The following is a 17,558-nucleotide window of genomic DNA, read 5'->3' on the forward strand; positions in this document are numbered from 1 at the left end:
TCCCCAAGTTCTACAGTTGAGATTCCTTGAACTGATAGGAACTACTTGGACAAGTAAATTGCATGTTTGGATTGGACTGGGATTTAGGACCAAGATAAAAACCAAGAAGGGAACTTGAGGAGGAAGATGGAAATAATGAGGAGAATGATATATTGATCAACCTTAAAACAATGTGACAAAGTAATGAAGTATGTTAAAATCGTTGTATATTTCAGAGTTATCAAAAAAGGTCTGGAAACACAGTTTAACACATCTACCAACACCAAATGTGAGTACTACAGATGAGGAGAACTTCCTAGATCTATCCATGGCCTGACCAAAAGTCCATGTCCCGACTGTGCATCTTAGAAATCTCACAAGTAACCGAAGGATTAGTTAATGACACCTCAAGTGTGCTTGTTTCAACCTTATACAGCAGCCAATTCTATTAGGTACACTATGGTGAGAAAATTGAATCAGTGGAATCAGTGAAACAGGTCAACATTCCTAGAGCCTGTGATATACAACTGATAACAGGGCTAATTGAATGACCTTTAAATGGGGTGAGTTTGTTTGTGGCCTATGCTGTAGGCTTAGGGTGGGTTCAGGGATCCTCTCTGAGGCATTACATACTCCACATTTCCTTCTGAACATGCTCAGCAAGTTGTCCACAGGTGGACTACTGCGGGTTGTGACATGAGGAAACACTGTGACATGTTTTAAGTGCATAGAGATGACACTCGTTGTGGCTCCATAAAGGACACTCTTGTTAAAGCGTGGTGGATGGGCCCATATCAAACCTCCAGTCCCATGAGTTATAGTTGTGTATGATGGAGAGATTAGGGTCGAGCTGCAAGATTCTTTCATACAGAAGTCATTCCTGCACACACTACAACATACGGCACAGCCCACGTACGTATGATAAGTGTTTCATTATTTATTTGTTTAATGAAGAAATGATCAAGTATGGACATGGGAACAGGACTCTGAAATGTAACTCAACTTATACAAAATCAACGATTGTCCTGTATAAGTAAGACTTCTAAAAACTACAGAACACATACCTTAGCACCATTCTTTCCTCACCATCACCCTCATCCTCACCCCCTCCCCGCTCATTCTGTCCTCCCAGTAACCGTGGAATTCCTTCTCCACAAATGTGCGTGCAAGAGTTCATTGTAAAGTGTGTGCCCTTGTCAAAATATCTGTCGGCTGGCTCCTGGGCGCTATAGATAACACAATCTGGCCATCAGGGTTGGTGAGACATGGGGAAGGCGCAGGCAAGGGGGGCTGGGAAGATGGTTGAGAAGTAGGTTCAGATTAGGGACAGACGTAGTAGAGAAGAGCGATCATGGCCTCTGGCACCAGATCACACGCTGCAGTCACAAGACAAGACCTGTCGGTGTTATGCAACCAGCAGTAACACTATAAAGCTCAACATACAGGTAGTATGATTTACAAAATAAGTACAATAAGTATAACATTTAGCTGTATGTTAAGTGGGTTCTTGTGTAAAACAAAGGCTTTTATGCATGAAAAAATTATACTGGGGCAGAAACCATGTCATGAATAGAGTTTTAAAATGAATAGGGTCCTAACAGCATCGTTCTTGAGTGTGTAGACATGGGACCACTTGTGAAAGACTTGTGTTATCTGTCAGTTCTCTTGGTATGTGAGGTTTGTGAATATGTGCAGTGGTATGGCATTTCAGCCATGTGAAGTGAGGGCTTTGCAAAGACACACATAGCACTAGCATAACTAGTCATGCGTTTTTTGTGAACATCTATGGCATTAACTCATCTGTTTCACCAGATCACTGAAAACTGGAAGTTGCTGGAGGGAAAAACGCGAGAGATAAGTTCACATTCCCATGCCTCAGATCCCTATCTGTACCTTCGCTTAGACTGTCACAAAAGCAACACAGAGGCCCCCAAAACAAACTTTAGATATAGAGTCAATAAATCTATGGACTTAAACTTGGACTTGAAGGGGTTCAGGGGTAATGTAGGAAAACTCAACCCCTTGTGTAATACTTAATGTACAATAACATTTCATGATTTTTAATAAGGCTGAAACTGTTTTACCCAAACTGGTTCTGCAGAGTACACAACCTTTTACTAACAATCGTTGTTCAATTTGGAGATACATTTCACTGCCTCATGTGACAAAATCACATGACACATCCAGACATTCATCAGCAGACCTTGAAAAGATGGCTCAGCAAAGTCTAATGAAAAACACCATTCACTTAAGAATGTGTGTAGATCCATTATCAGTTCCTTCAAAATAGTATTTTGTATAATTATCTAAAAGTACAAGTGATACAAACAGAGAAAATAGTGTAGTGGTTCAACATGGAACGGTTTGTTTATACAATATAACTGTCAGCAAGTTGTGAGTTTAGTTGTCTGTTATTAAGTTACTTCATTTAAGTATGTCAATAAAACAAATGATCTTGTGAATATCAGAGAACAAGTTATGGAATCTAAGAATATGTATGGACTCTACACATGCAAAAATTATATACTGTAGGCTACTGGTCAGTATTTACCTGATTGACAACCCGACAAACATTAAAATATGCCTGTAAACCTCATACTAATAGTAAAGGTTTGACCCTTTTCAAAACTGTGTGCAATATTTGACATTTATTTGTGAATATATGTATTTAAATGCAAAACAGAAAGTGACAAATTATAGACGATGCATACCTTTAGATCTGAAAGCGTTCACAACCCTGTGTGTTTTACAGTTTTTGTCAACACAGTTATGCACCACTGATTCCTGCAAACTGATACTGCCTTAGGGCAGCAGAGCTGGTATGCCAAACCTGTTGTAATATTATGCCTTCTCATTTTAAGCGTGAAGACTAGGGAGTCCTGTCTTCAGTTTAAACTTTAGTTTAAAACTGGATTATAATGATTATTTAGCTTTTTGTCGGACAATTAGTGGGATTTGTTGAGGAAAAATAGGTATTTCACCTTACAGAGCTGTATGGAGCACTTCTATAATATTGATGATTTTCGTGTCCAACAATGTTGGTACTCGAATGGTTGGCCGCAAAAATGTGAAGAAAATAATCTAGTGTCCCGGTGCATGTTGGAGTTAACATGTTAGTACAGTTAACACCTGAAGCCCCTGTTTCAGCTGCTATCATGTAAGAATAGATTGTGTCAAGGAAATGTGTTAAGGTGAAATAGACACAAAAGATCGTGTGGATTCACTTGCTGAACGTTTTGTCAAAATAACACTTAACTGTAACATACTGTATGTGCAGAAACTGGCTGTATTTTGTAATAGAATATACAGTTACTATTTTGTATTTTAAACTTCTTGAAACTCAACTGATGGCCTGAATGTTCTCAGAGTGGCTCCTCTGAGCAAGCTTATTTGATGTAAACTTGACATTGTAGCATGACTCTCCGTACCACAAATGATTCAGCTCACGACTCGGACCTGTTGCAACATTATTCAGCATAGAAGTTACCCGGACACACCGAATTGAAACAGAAGTAGTTGAGTTACAATCAATTACATGGATGAAAGCTTAAAGAAAGCCTCTGCAAATGTTTGCTTGAGGCCACACACACCCTTCACTGATTAATTGTCCACTAGAGAGCAGTGTGTGAGCAGTCGCAAAGGTGAGAAACAGAGAGAGAGAGAAAGACAGAAAGAGAGAGAAAGAGTGAGATAGGGAGAGGGTGGCTGGGAGTGTGTTAGACAGGCTTGAGGAGGCAGTTGCCACCTAAGCGTGCCCAGATGAATACTAATTGCTGTGTACCGTACGACCAGAAAGAGTCCCATTGATGGCAGAGCACAATGGTGAGCGGACACAGGGGAAGCAGAAGAATCCCATTATTTAATTTTCTCCCTCCCTCTTCTCCTCTTGTTTGTACGACCGCCGTCTGTAGTCTTTGGTGCAAAAGGAGACCATTGGCCTTCACAATGCAGTCCTTGTGTATGGGGCCTTGGGGCCAGAGGAAAACCAGGACTTCCGTGGATCCCTCCCACCCCTCTCCCAATGCTGTGTGGGCAAAACAAAGACGGTTGTATAAGATGGTTGTAATATGGTCATATTCGGAAACATGGAAACAAAATCCCTCAATGCAGTCCCACGTTCAATTAGGAGGCCATTAGGATGATACTTTTTAAAGTAATAACCACTCTTACTGGTTCTCACCGGTGAGAAATTATTAACAGTTCAACATAGTCACAGCAAGAGGGTCAAGTACCTAACCTCATACACCAATAAATATTCCCAATACCTAATATAAATATTCTTCCTCATCCTTAGTTTAGTAGTAAAAAGCCAAGCACACTGTCGCAGCTTATTTGCTTGTATTTCCTTCCTTTATTTCTATTCCTGTTTGTTCCCATATTGACAAGCCGAGGAGGGAGGCACAGACAGATACAATGGCAGACTGTTACAGCCTCATTAACATCTGTAGCAACGAGATCAACAATCCTGACCACCACTGCATGCTGCACGAAACATATGAGAGAGGGAGAGAGAGGGGGGGGAGAGGAGGGAGAGAGAGAGAGAGAGAGAGAGAGAGAGAGAGAAGCAGAAAAGAAAGAGGATGAGCAAGTGAATCATGAGGGACAGAGGGAGGGTACAGCCGATTAAAGCTCTAGAGCTAGGAGATATAGGAGATGGTCTAAATACTGCCACTTGATTCTTAAGCTGAGCCAGTGTCTAGATCATGGGTTGTCATTGAAACAATATTGAGGAGAGTCCCCATACCAAAGGACGAGAGGTCATTAAGAGGTCATGTTTGGAGTAAGGACTGTTAATGGGTAACCCTTTCCTGAAAAAAAAACAAGAAAAAAGCATTCACTAAATAAGGTTTGAGTTACTGCATCTTTATTCTTTACACTGCGGTAAGAGTTAAGTGTCATTGATCTGATGATTTACTCTGATAGAGAACACAAAGCTCCATTGAAACAATTTACCAATGTTATTCTTCCACTGCAGGGGTCACAAGGGCGACTAAATCCATTATGATCTGTGCCACTGTTATTCTAATAATTGCAAGCTGTGTTACCTGGATGTCAGCTGTATACATCCCAAACAATCATGGTATGTTGACATACATTCTATTGTTAGACTATTTGTATTTAATACATCAACAAATCTGAGACATTGTAAACAGGTTATTGTAGACCATGGCAGTACCGAATCATGACTCTAAATTAATACTTTTTAAGTATTTCTGAAAAGATTTTTTTTAAATTAGTTTCTCTTGTGGGTTTGTCTTTCACAAGCTGCTTAACATAACAGTATTTATATTTCCACAGCCCACAAGAAACTGAAATATCTTATTGAGCCACCTGTTTATGCTGAAGTCATTTCTCGTCGAGGGGGAAACATCACGTTGCCATGCATCCTCAGGGTCAAACCGCCACATTTCAAAGTTAAATGGACCAAACTTGAGCCTCATCGCCGTGGAACCGAGAACATCGTCTTGATGACAAACGGTTATGCGTACAAGCTTTACGGCCTGTTAGGTCAGCGAGCCTCTCTTCGTAAGGCACATGTTATGGATGCCTCACTGCAGCTCAGTCATCTGGAACTGGAGGACGACGGAAGGTACCGGTGTGAGCTGATCAATGGTATCGAGGACGAGAGTGTCATCATCACACTGAGAATCGAAGGTTGAGTACATGGTCAGGCAGTAAAGTGGTACTGCTCACTGAGTTTCCAGATAGGGTAAGAATATTTAATTCTGTGTGTACGAATACTCAAAACCGTAAAATGGGTCGATGTTCATTGTTTCAGGAGTGGTGTTTCCATACCAGAGTAGGAATGGTCGCTACAAATACACTTATCATGATGCCAAGGAGGCTTGTGCTGAACAGGATGGTATACTAGCTACATTCAAGCAGCTGTACAGAGGTATCAAATAATCCTTTCAGTGAGAAAACATTTCATTCATCGGCTATTGAGGGTTTTAGTAATTGTATACCTGAATTATCACTTCACTAATTGCTCATTGATCATTTTTACTTCTTAAGCTTGGACAGAGGGTCTGGATTGGTGCAATGCAGGATGGCTGAAGGACGGAACAGTCCACTACCCAATTCTGCATCCACGAGACACTTGTGGAGGGGAACTGCTGCCAGGTATTCGGAGCTACGGTCCAAAAGATAGGATCCGAGATCACTTTGACGCCTTCTGCTTCACATCTGTTACAGCTGGTAAGCAGACTGGCTGTCATTGCTCATGTTGATTGTTATTGTGTTTTCAGTTCAGACAGATCAATATTGACAGATTCCTGTCATTTTAATTAAAATGTTGGGATGGCACACCAAAATTCAAAGCCATTACTGACTTTCAGGAATTCCAGTATGCTGTTGTAGTAAGTTAAAAACTACTATGTCAATATGAGACTCTGAGAGGAATGGCTTACTGATACTTTGGTTTCTTATTTTACAATTAATGTCATTAATGATCAGATGTGTATAGAAAAATGCTAGTAGAGTAAAAACAATATATATATTATAATAAAGATTAAAGATGAAATCTAGGCAATATGTGAATTGGCAGGGGGGACCAGTGGGGGCAGCGATTGTACCAGGATGTGGCGGCCCCCCCTGGCTCTTCCTTGACGGCGCCACTGACACTACTGTGTTTGTCTTTTCCCCAGGTTCAGTCTTTTTCATTGAAGGGCCGTTCACCTTTGGGGAAGCAGAGCAGGCATGTAAGGGTGAAGGAACAGACTTAGCTCTGGTCGGTCAGATGTACTCTGCTTGGCGTTTCCTGAAGTTTGACCGCTGCGATGGAGGCTGGCTGCAGGACGGCAGTGTGCGCTTCCCTATCTCCACCCCTAGGGAGCGCTGCGGAGGCCTTCCAGACCCTGGGGTGCGAAGCTTTGGGTTCCCCAACAAGATACTAAAACTCTATGGAGCCTACTGCTACAGGTAGCCTGTGGTATGCATGCTACCCGTTTCCAAAAAAGCCCTTGATCCAAAGATGGAGAATTTCTGCGTAGATTATAAGTAGAAGAGGTTCACGACCTCAAAACTTGCAAATACAAATCCATGTTACATTAGTAACGGAAACACAACACCTTTTCAAGAAACCTGCCATACCTCTTATCTAAGTGTTACTGAAAGCTATATCAAGACCCCAAATTGGAACTCTTAAGAACAGCGTTCTTTGAAGGAAAATTTGAGAAACAAGAAACAACATCAAGACAATACACTCAATATACACTCACACTCAACATATTAGGTGTTAGCACACCAAGACAATTTATCTTTCATAATGACAATTAATACATGTAAATATGATCTTGTGTTTAACCATATTTAGTGTTATGATATTTTCTGTCTGATCATAAAACATAATGATTAATAAAGTGTTCTTTGTGTCTTTGTATGAGTGTAGAGAGTTGTATTAAAATGGCTTCTTACAAAAATACCACCACCATCAGAACCTGTTTACACAACTTTGGGTACCTGCACTTTTATTGCATCAATCTTACTTCATAATGTTTTAACTCACTCGATTCAATGTCACAAATGTCAGTCAGTGACAACATTCACCCTACTACACATCAATCTATACATCTTACATCAAACACAATGGTGTTAGTAAAAAACTACCGTCTACAATATAGGGAGTAGTAAAAATCTAGCGGTTCATTTAACAAGACACCCAATGTCCATATTTTCATTTTCAGTGCCTATATATTCCAAGACCCCTTGATAAATATATCATAATATATCTAAACATAATCATGTATTTTAATAGCAACTGTATATTTTATGAAATCATACATGAAACTGTATTAATCAGATCTATGCATCTTTGTGTATCCTGACAACAAAAAAGGTTTAGACCACTGACAGCAGATCTCAGTTGGAATTAATCAAATTAACAATACAAAGAAACTAACATTGAGTCCAAATAGAATTGTAAAACCAATAACTACGGTGCCTTACATAGTTTATTTATAAGTACAGTAAGTAAACATATCACTACAGCTAAGTAGATGGAATCAGCTGAAAGGTTAAAACCCATATGTATTCATACACATCTCCTGTTATACCCTACCGAGTTTGACTAGCTATTGATGGATCTCATTGATACAATATCTAGAAATTACAAAGATAAATGGAAGAAAATGTTTTACGTTTTTGCTAGCATCTTAGTGATTATGTGTTCTGCAGATACTATGAGTGGAACAAAATGTGAGAAAACTGAAAAACAAAGCCCCAGGAATGCGGACATGTTGAATGATAAGACCTGTGGGAAGGTATATCTGAGCTCTGAAATATGTAGGAAAATCAGATACAAACTGGACTCAAAGAAAAATTGCAATTGTTGCTGAGGAAGAGAGAATGAAAGCAATTTCCCCTAGGGGATTGATAAAGTACCCATTTATCTATCTATCTAAGTGGCTTCAGTTAATGTCAGACCAGCTGAGGTTGAGAATTAATTTGTGCTTATCCATCCTCCCCATCTAAGAGCTTCATAACTAGACATTGCAGTCAAATACAGTATTCCAACAGTGTCATTACTAGTTGATAGATCACGTACAGTAATAGGCGTTTCCCATTAACATACTACAGTACGCACTAGTTTTTTGCTATGCTTCCTTTTCTTGATATGTTTGACATACTTAAAGTGAGTTCATAACTGTATTAGAGTCCTATCAAAGTCTTATAATTTTGCTAATGGGTTTATTCTGTAAGAATTAGGTGATGGGAATTCATCAACAACTTGACTTCAAAGACAACATTTGAGTGAGGTTTGACCTTGTTGGAGAACAAGGTTGGGCAGCCTTAGAGTGAAACACATCAGTGACAGGAGACTAAACAGGGTGCACAACACTTGGACTCAAGAGTTTAAAAGTTCCACTTAATGTCCCAAAACTGTGGAGTGGCTTTCTCTGTAGCTGTGTCCACAACCAACACCCCCTCATTCTGGTATGGCGGTGTAGTTATCTGCTCGTTTTCTGCTGACTGGTCTATATAAACGCAAACACATGAAAACAAGGCATGGACAACATGTTTCTGTCACATCCTGTACCAATTGTTCACCACATACAACTGCATAATCAGCATAGTCCTACAATGGCATGGCCTATTACATAAGAACAATTGTGTAAAGCAAATTAATGTCAATTATGAATGCTTACTTGGTGTACAGGTTATTTGAGGTGCCTCCCACTGCCCATTTGACAGACATTTGATGACAGGATTCTGCCTCTGGAGGAATTCTTCACCACAGTAGTAGCGCACCTTGGAGTTCGTTTCGTAATGCAGACGCCTCTTACCAAATAACTTAGCACCGGGGACTTCAGGAGGTTGGCCACAGGAAGCTAGCAAGTGACACAATGTCAGGTTGAGAAAAGCTCATTTAGGAAAACTCTGTGAGATGCTTGTGGAACTTGTCCATGCTGTATGGTTTTTGTACTCACATGTGCCCTTTTTGCAGGTGTAAGAGAGGTGGTAGTTACAGGGCACGTCACTCCAGCGCCCTTCGTCATGCCACACCATCACCACACAGTCCTCCCCCGACAGGAAGTAGCTGTCAGGCTGGCCCCGGTACCAGTTATCATACAGCTTGCAGAATGAGAAGGGGAGAGTACAATATGAAATGTGAGTACGGTAGATGTGGTGGAAAAAGACTGAACGCTGGTAATGGTAACAGATATTGTAGGGAGGAGGATAAGGGATATTTTGCGTTGCATCGTGAGGAACAAGAAAGCAGTCCATACCCAGTGCAAACATTATTTGACCCCAGAGACACTTAAAACAAAGCTTTATAAACATTCATATATTCAGCTGATAGTGAAACAGCCAATGTACATGTGATTTAAAAAAAGGACAATGTGACACTCACAAGAGGGTTCCCATCAGACCAACGGAAGTCTCCTTCGATGGTCCTATCGTTCAGTCCAATCCACTGGTACTCTCTATACTTGTCTAGTGAAAGAGACAGTGCATAACTTATTGTACATTAGCCTATTTGAAGTGCTCACATGGTAGATGATTGAGTATCTTATCAGTGTGGAGGATGTGGACTTTCTTTGCCCCCTCAAACACTTGTACAGGTGTCAGGCTACTAACCATTGAAAGAACATAAGGAATTCTACGAGATAACCATCTCCTTTCTATATTCCCAGACATAATACCAACACAGATTTCAAAACCTTCCTTTGTTCTTTGTTCTTGTAAACTGGCTATATGGCAAGACACAAAATCCAATGTTGTGTCTTTTCTGGAAGACCACCAAGTCCTTTATTTTCAACAAGCTAGACAAGTTCAATCTTTTTATAAAATAAGCCTCACAGACCTCATGGGGTTTATTTGGAAGTCACCCTTAAATCGCAGTAAATTCAAACCTTTGATACTTGAAACAGTAGATTGTTCGCCCTACAATAGCCAAAGTTTTCTTTTCCATTTGTATGTTATACCTACCGTAGCTACTGAGGCTAATTTGCATTGGGAGCGTTTTTTCACAGGGGGTTTTGGGCATGTTCTCAGATTTACTCTACCATTGATGTAGTCCTGCTCCTCGGGGGTCATGATGGACACTAGGTGACCTCCACACATACGACAGTGCTGCTCGGCCACCTCCCAGCCTTGCTGCTTGTCAAAGTGACGATAACAGAATCCCATGAACTTCTCCCATCCAGGTTCACAGGACTCCAAATCTAAAGGAAGAGTCCAAATAACGCGTGAGATGCATGAAAACATTTATTTCACCAAAAATACTTCTTCTTTTCTTATGTGACATTGTGGATCAGTATTGGAACCATTTTAAATGTTTTGCTGTTGTACCTGTCTGGCACATATCTCCACCATATGAGGGTAGGCAAAGACATTGTGTTGTTCCTCCACCGTCAACACAGGTGCCCCCATTCAAACAAGGGTTATCCACACAGGCATCTGAGTCAGGGACATGAGGGCATATTCAATGTACAAAAGCAGAAAGTTCAGTAAACTATACAAACACATTTTATTCAATATATAAGTTAAGTGCCACAAAACACCATTAGTCACTGTGTACATCTTGCTGTTATTACAGTATGGCTACTCCTCCAAAGAGATAGATGTTGGCCACTAGAGAGAGCCATTACCTAACTTACAGTTTACACACTCCCCTGCAAACATACTGTATTCTATAAACAGCTGCTTTCAAAGGTTAGAGCTGGTCATCTCTGTTGTAGATGTGTAAGTAATAGGAGTGTACAGTACACTGCTATTATATATATATTAAGCATTACTGGAGTCTGAAAAGAGTCTGAGCGCCCTCTACTGTGCATTCATTTTTTAACCACGAGTCAATTTACCACCAAATAATATGATATAAGATTTTCGGAATCATGAGCTGGATTGATCAGTTTAACGAGTCATGAGTATTAACCACAGGAGTTTAAGTTCTGATGTTTAGTTAGCTGCTAAATGAATGCGACTTATAAAAAATATAAAAAATTATATACTGTTAATAATTTGGAAAATGTTTGAGTTTGTAAAAGAAACAAATTGTATTGACACTGAATTCTTATGCGCAAGGTGGCTGATAAGTTATGTGGAACACGTATGTGCTACCTGAAATCCTCCAAAATGTTCCAACAGATGACCTGCCAGAAGGTGGTGCTGCAGGGGTTGTAGTCACCTCCTCCTCCTCGTCAAAGTCATCAGGGTACGGAGTGGCTGTCATGGTTGTGAGGTCATCATAGTCCTCTGTGGTCGGAGAGGGGCTGGGAGTCTCCTCCTCTGGTTCCTCTGTGGGTGACAGGTTAGAGGACTCGGGAGCATCGACTTCAGTGTCAGTTGCCTCCCCACTGTACTCCAGGTCTGTCCGAGACTCCTGGGGGACGGTGGGGGCTGGTTCTGTCTCCGAGCTGGGGGTTAGTGACAGGTTAGGGAGCAATGTGATTTCTATCTCGGAGGAGGGTGCATCTGTTCCGGCCTCAATTTCGCCACTATCGGTGTCATTGACGGAGTTGAGAGTTTCATTTGTCAAGGGGAATTCTGTGGCAAAGACCCCTGAGCTTTCTCCAGAGGTTTCTCCTGATGCATCGGCAGATCCAGAAATCTCTTCTGCTGATCCCGACCCAGCATCCTCTCCACTGCCCTCCAGGCCACTGGCCTCCAGGCCACTGGCCTCCAGGCCACTGGCCTCCAAGCCACTGGCCTCCAAGCCACTGGCCTCCAAGCCACTGCCCTCCAAGCCACTGCCCTCCAGGCCACTGGCCTCCAGGCCACTGGCCTCCAGGCCACTGGCCTCCAGGCCACTACCCCCCAGGTCCGAGGCTGTGTCTGCAATGTCTGGAGTTTTAGTAATGAGCATTTCTGGGCTTTCACCCACCCCCTCCTGCTCCACCTTGTCCAGATTTCCTTCCAAGGGGTCAAACCCAGAGGGGACACTGACTTCAGGAATGAAGGTGATCACCTCTCCTGTAGAGCTGGCCTCCACCTCCACGACAGGAGGAGACAGAGTCATGCGAATAGGTGAGGTCAAAAGAGTCACAGGGTAGTTATCTCTGTGGATGCCTTCTTCACTGGAACCTGGCTCACTAGTGACTGTGATGATATTGTCTGTGGTGACCAAAGTCAGGTCTGCTGAGCGAGTGGAAGCTTCTAGTAATGACTCCACAGAGGTTCCATCAGCCTCCTGCTCCTCATGGTCTACTGGAGTAGAGGAATTTGGTATTGTTAAGCCAGACGGTTCCCGTGTGGGAATATAACCTGTTGATAAAATGTGAAAACATATCAGTCTATGGTAGTTCATATAGAATATATGGAAAATAGAATAGTTAGTTCGGGCTGTGTAAAAAGTGCTTTTGTGTCTTTTGTGTTACTCAAACCAACTGAAGTTTATATTGCAAGCCTAAAACACAAGCCACATAAGCATCCGATAAATACTTCTAAGAAAAATAATTTCAGAGATATATTCAACGAAAAAGGCTTTTTATAGACTCACTGTACTCAGAGGTAGGTATCACTTCATGGGTGTCATAGGGGTCAATGTCCACTTGGCTTAGGGTAGCCGTTGTCTGAGAGGACAAGTGATGCTCTTCGCCAGAGAGAATTGAATTGGAACTCTGCTCCACAGAATTCTCTTTTTTTGGGGGATATTCAGGCGTAGTGTTTTCAAAGGGTGAGGATGGGTTGGTGGAGAAGATAGGGAAGAGCTCTGGATGCGCATGAGATGAAGTGGCAGGTACAGATGACTCTATGACACCTCCGGCAAGAGCTTCCTCAGGATCTCCTGAAACTTTGTGAGAGTTGCCTGAGTGGATCCACTGCTCCACGTGAGCATCCTCAGAATGGTCTTCTTGAGGTGTGGTGAACCCACTCTCTGGGCTTGTAACCTCATACTTGGAGCTGGATACAGATGACTCCAAAGCAATTTGTGGAACACTTCCGGTGTGCCTGTCAACTTCCAAAGAAGACTCTGTGTTACTGTCTTTGTGAGAATCGTGAGGAGGAACCGGGTAGATTGGGTCTTGGTGTTCCCCTGGTGCAGGCTGATGTGACTCTGGGTAAGTGGCCTTGTGCACGGGCTCCCACGTGTCTTTTGTGGCCTTGGAATCTTGCGGTATGGATGAAGAGGTAACTGGGCTCTGGGGTTCCATGGGAAAGGGGAGCTCGTCATAGGCCACAGTGGGGGTTTGACCCTCTACAGCCCCCTGTTTCTCCTTGTGCTCTTCAGGGTGTTGCTCCTCTGGGACAGGAATGGCTGTCAGTGCACCTTGAGATTCACTACCCTCTTGTTCTGTCATGTGGACCAGGCTGAACTCGTCCAGAGGGTCGGCCAGGGTCACAATGTCCTCCGGCTCGGTGGCCAGGTATTCATAGGGGGAGTCTGTGTGTGCGTGGTTGTAGCCTGTGAAATGAACGTGGATGAAAATTGAGGTCAACCAAATATTTAATCAAAGATATGTTATTAACACAGAAGTGTGCGTGTTAGCATGAGACTATATATCATGTGTTTGTTCCTTCAACGTGACAACAATTTTTACTGTCTTACTTTGGAAGCAGTAGACATCGTGGCGAGTGTGTGGCTCGGGGAAGCCTGTCTGGTTGCTATGACGATAGACAGTCCTGACGCCAGGCTCTCCCCCGCCGCAGCGCTCTCTGGGAATTACGATAGGGTAGCGTACGCTTCCGTCTGCCAACCAACCGGGGCTGCAGTGGTTCAGGCCATCATTCCAGGCTGCATACAACTGACCTGTGGTTGCCAACTCAGCCCCATGATCCCTGCAGTGAGCCTTTGCTTCCCATAAGGTGAAACGGTGAGGGGAGGAGCCATGGAAGACCTTGCCTATGAATACGGAGAAAACGCGGCACGATGACGTAAACGGAAAATGTGTTTTACCTTTCCATAAAGGATACTGTAATCTTAGTTTCTGTACCATTTCAGGGATGCAGTTGATAATGTAAAAACACCCAAGGGTATCAACAGTACAGTGTTATTACCGTCGATATCCTCCACATAACAATACACATCATAGAGCTCATCAGGCTCCAGCAGTCCATAGCTCCTGACTCCAGGCCATCCATCCATATCTCCGAAACAGCCCTCCCTTGGCATCTGGATAGGATACCTGTTTAGAAAAGAGGTGCACAGTGTAGCAAACCTCAAACACCATTGCAAGTTTTCTCACATCCCATAATCAGACTCAGGATATAATTTCAATACCGTTTTTGTTCAGTGTTGAAAAATTAACCCTATTTGAACCCTCTAGATACAAGCAAAAAAAAATGACCTCACCTTACTGAGTGGTCGGAAAGCCAGCCTGCATCACACTGCTCGTAGCCACTATAATACGCCGCAAAAAGCTGTTCTGGAGAGGCGATGTGAGCACCAATCTCCTTGCAGGCTTTCCTGGCCTGCTCAAAGGTGAAGGCGTACCGACTAGCAGCCTCTCGATAGTGGAACACCACCCCTGTTTGACAAAGCACAAGACTCCAGGTGTTATCTGGGTGGCTTATTTGGTGTGAAAGGTAAATTCATCAGGGCTGACAAATGTTCCTGGTAAAGAGATCCATATTTAATTAATTAAGGTTGTGCATCCATTGGGAAACTTCATATATTTTCTCAGAATGTATATTGCATGATGAATATACAGACACATGAGAGGAACAATATATTTTATGTAGTCTGTTGGTTGTTTTATCCTTGAACCCTTCAATGATATACGGTATACAATTCCTTATGACTGGTTTTCAACTTGTGAAATCACAATGTATCACAATGTGACACATACTGTCAACATACATACATTTTCATAAGAACACTGCCTTGTAAGGTTAGCCTGCCCTCACCTTTGACCTTGATGTAAGCCACATCATCTGCATCCTCCAGGCCTTGCTGCACCTCACATCTGTAGAAGCCCGTGTCATTGTACCGCAGACCTTCCAGCTTCAGGGTCAAGTCGGCAGGGGAGGATGCGTAATTTAACAGGAAGGCCCGGTCCTTGTAAGCCTCACTAACCTTTACCCTGTCCCCACGGGCCACCAGGATCTCAGTCTCTCGGCCTTGTGACAGGATGCTCCACTTGACCCGGGGCAAGGTGAGGACGGCGTGTCGACCCACCGTTGAGGGGGACGGGGGTGGATGGGACAGGGACACCAAACAAGGCAGTGTGAGAGAGCCACCCAAGATGGCGGTGATGGGTGGTTTGATAGGGATGGTCACCTGTAGGAGTCTTGAGTCATCTGGAGATTAGGGTAGAAGGTTTAGGCTAACATAAATACGTAGGTTTTGACTTGACTAAGACCTGCTTTTGTGATGTTTAATGTATTAACATCCATGTGAAAAATACAGTGTTTGGCCTTATGGTAGTGTGTACAGATAAACCTAAACCCACACGCATCCTCAGCCCTCATCAAGGTGTTGTTGACAGTTTCAGATGAGACACACTGGCCACCCTTGGGGAACATCAAGTTAACCTTGATTTCTGTTTTCAATGTCACACCTTCTAAACCCCATTTGTGCGCGTCAGCAAAATCAGTGAATGACGGAAAGTGATTAAAGGGCCCCCTCCGCAGTCAGAGGTCATAGATAATATAATGGATGTCAGTAGCAAGAACTGAGAGTGGGAGGGTCATAGGGGTGAGTGTGCATACCTGAGCCATGGCTGGGGGTAGAGGAGGATGGTAGGACAAGGAGACAGATGGTGCACAGCAGCAGAGATAGGAGCATTTCCAGTCTATTGCAGAGAGACAGGGACCGAGAATGGAGAGAGGGGAGGAGGGATTGAGAACACAAAACGCTATTTAGGTTCAAATGGGCAAAACATTACAGAATAAAACTCTGAAAAATTAAAACAGATTGGATATAAGCATTCAAAAGGTGAGATGTGAGATTGTAGTGGCTTCATACCACGGTTTTTATTTCGAGGTTCTGCCATTCTCTTAACAAAGGAGATGAGATCACTCAAATTGATTCATGCTTGCTGAGCTATTCATTGCATTCAGTATATCATTTTTCAGTATAAAGTGACCAGCTAGACTTGAGTTCTTCGAAAGACAAAGGTACATACGAAGTCCCCTCCCATATTTAAACCCAATACTAGATAAAAGTTTTAGTTTAGTCTTAAAGTAAGTACAGTTACTGTACATGTATCATCATACAGGGCCCTCTACTAGACAGCTACAGTGGCTGAGAAGGACTGTTTGTGTGTCCTTGGTCTGCTCCAGCTGGCATAAGTCAGGCTGTGCCGGGAGTTCTCAAATGTGAGCAGAATTCTGATTGCTCCCAAAGTCCCCATGTAGGGCACTGCAAAAGCATAATCCGGCAACTCAACTGCTAGACCATTAAAACACGCTTTTAAGTGACCTGAATGTGAATTCCAATCCTTTAAATCAAACAACAGAACCAGTTCTTTCAAAAAAATCACAGTCATACTGACACAGTTTTTGGCCTGATCTGAGAGGATCCTAGATTTCAACTGCTGAGCAGTGAACAGACCATTGTATTCCAGTAAACAGAGCCCTCCACTAAGTCTATTGGTTAACGGAGAATAAACCGGAACGTCATGCAGCAAACCCAATGCACTGTGAGTCAGAATTCTCACAATTGATTACTTCATTTCATATAATGAATTTCAAGTAAAAGTCTAGTTTTTTATGTGGATAGGCAGAAATAGGTAAAAGGCAGCAGAGCTGTGGAAGGAAAAGCATGGCTGTTTGCCTGCCAAGAAAGGTAATTTCAGACTGGTGGAACTACAGCCATAGATATAGTGATAAATATTCATTTTTGGAATACATGTACCTTATTTCATTTTATAAATGATTAATTCGAGGCTACTGGTGTTTGCAATTCAACAGATAAACTATTGGATTACTTGACAGGCTTGAGTTTCTTTCCGTCACTGAGGTGTATCAAACAAGAACACTTGCTCTCTGAAAACTGAAAGAAAATATTTGACCCGCTTTCGTCTCCCTTTTCCGCCATTGGCAACAAAGCTACCCGTAAGTCCTCGAGTCCCCTGCCTTGTGCTCGTACCACCCCCAATGCCACATCTACCCTCCAATCCTGCCTTGCATCACCTCAAATGACTCTGTCTGCCCATTTCCAGGGGCAACCCATTCCCCTCTTACAGACACAA

The 17,558-nt window shown here is 42.6% G+C and overlaps 2 protein-coding genes across 2 annotated transcripts; one reads left to right on the forward strand and one right to left on the reverse strand.

The window, feature by feature from the left end:
• The first annotated feature begins 4,634 nt into the window (after positions 1-4,634).
• hapln2 (hyaluronan and proteoglycan link protein 2) lies at positions 4,635-7,317 on the forward strand. The gene is made up of 6 exons (XM_084709281.1): positions 4,635-4,825; positions 4,955-5,059; positions 5,278-5,634; positions 5,759-5,875; positions 5,995-6,177; positions 6,627-7,317. Exons 2-6 carry the CDS (start codon positions 4,981-4,983, stop codon positions 6,902-6,904), a joined length of 1,014 nt encoding a protein of 337 aa, XP_084565407.1. The 5' UTR covers positions 4,635-4,825; positions 4,955-4,980; the 3' UTR covers positions 6,905-7,317.
• A 173-nt stretch (positions 7,318-7,490) lies between these two features.
• bcan (brevican) lies at positions 7,491-16,150 on the reverse strand. The gene is made up of 13 exons (XM_084709258.1): positions 16,075-16,150; positions 15,271-15,663; positions 14,717-14,891; positions 14,422-14,549; positions 13,973-14,266; positions 12,923-13,828; positions 11,545-12,687; positions 10,774-10,881; positions 10,488-10,646; positions 9,833-9,915; positions 9,408-9,552; positions 9,126-9,308; positions 7,491-8,954 (listed from the first exon to the last, which is right to left on the reverse strand). The coding sequence occupies exons 1-13, from the start codon at positions 16,148-16,150 to the stop codon at positions 8,833-8,835; spliced, it is 3,915 nt and encodes a 1,304-aa protein (XP_084565384.1). The 3' UTR covers positions 7,491-8,832.
• Positions 16,151-17,558: the final 1,408 nt, after the last annotated feature.

Source organism: Hypomesus nipponensis, chromosome 2 (assembly GCF_054491055.1).
Source record: "Hypomesus nipponensis isolate SF chromosome 2, ASM5449105v1, whole genome shotgun sequence".
In the NCBI taxonomy this organism is placed as follows: Eukaryota; Metazoa; Chordata; class Actinopteri; order Osmeriformes; family Osmeridae; genus Hypomesus; species Hypomesus nipponensis.